Source organism: Nanorana parkeri, unplaced genomic scaffold (assembly GCF_000935625.1).
Source record: "Nanorana parkeri isolate BGI_ZX_2015 unplaced genomic scaffold, ASM93562v1 scaffold3660, whole genome shotgun sequence".
In the NCBI taxonomy this organism is placed as follows: domain Eukaryota; kingdom Metazoa; phylum Chordata; class Amphibia; order Anura; family Dicroglossidae; genus Nanorana; species Nanorana parkeri.
Window position 1 is genome coordinate 25712 of NW_017309928.1, and position 625 is coordinate 26336.

Consider the following 625-nt stretch of genomic DNA (forward strand, 5'->3'; position numbering starts at 1 on the left):
TAAGCTATAGAAGGAGGAGGAGCTAGACCAGAGTCCAGCCCTCTGATGGGGAATGTTTTCTTCTTGCAGATCATCATCCTTTGACTCCGCCCTGCACTGAGCTCCGCCCTGCACTGAACTCCGCCTCCTGCCAGCGCTCACCTCTGATAGACGCCATCATGTCACAAGTCCAGAACACAACTGCCGCCCTCTCTGGGAGCCTGCTGAGCAAGAAGCCGCACTCTACCCTCCCCCAATCCCTGGGGATCCCGCCCACTGCCGGCCCCCTACCCTCCGAACATGCAGGTAGACCACACCAGAGCTCCGCCCTCCCGCCCGCCTCCGTCACCGCTGGCAACGCTGCTGCTGGTACCGCCCCCCCGCCCCGCCGGCGCCCCCCCCCCCCCCCCCCCGGAGTCACGGGATGTGTGCGTTATGTTTGTAGGTGCGGCCATGATGCATCCTCTGTGTAGGGGGGAGGAGCAAATGCATCACATGATCATGGATGGTGCAGAAAGGCTTGCACTCTATTTTCATCATCCCCATCCTCTGTCCTCAGCGCTGGCTCTGCAGTATTATAGATCATCATCGGGTATTGATCACCGATCAGCCGATGCCGAGCAATCTCACACTGTGAGGGGCCCCG

The 625-nt window shown here is 60.6% G+C and overlaps 1 protein-coding gene across 1 annotated transcript in view; it reads left to right on the top strand.

Moving 5' to 3' along the window:
* Window positions 1-78: 78 nt before the first annotated feature.
* LOC108803382 (double-stranded RNA-binding protein Staufen homolog 1-like) overlaps window positions 79-625 on the top strand; it is a gene marked incomplete at its 3' end in the record, with an annotated part of 13080 nt that continues 12533 nt past the window's right edge. Inside the window, exons 1-2 of the mRNA XM_018575225.1 lie at window positions 79-348; window positions 539-612. Of these exons, the coding sequence (XP_018430727.1) occupies window positions 159-348; window positions 539-612 (264 nt within the window). The remainder of the gene's footprint in view (window positions 349-538; window positions 613-625) is intronic.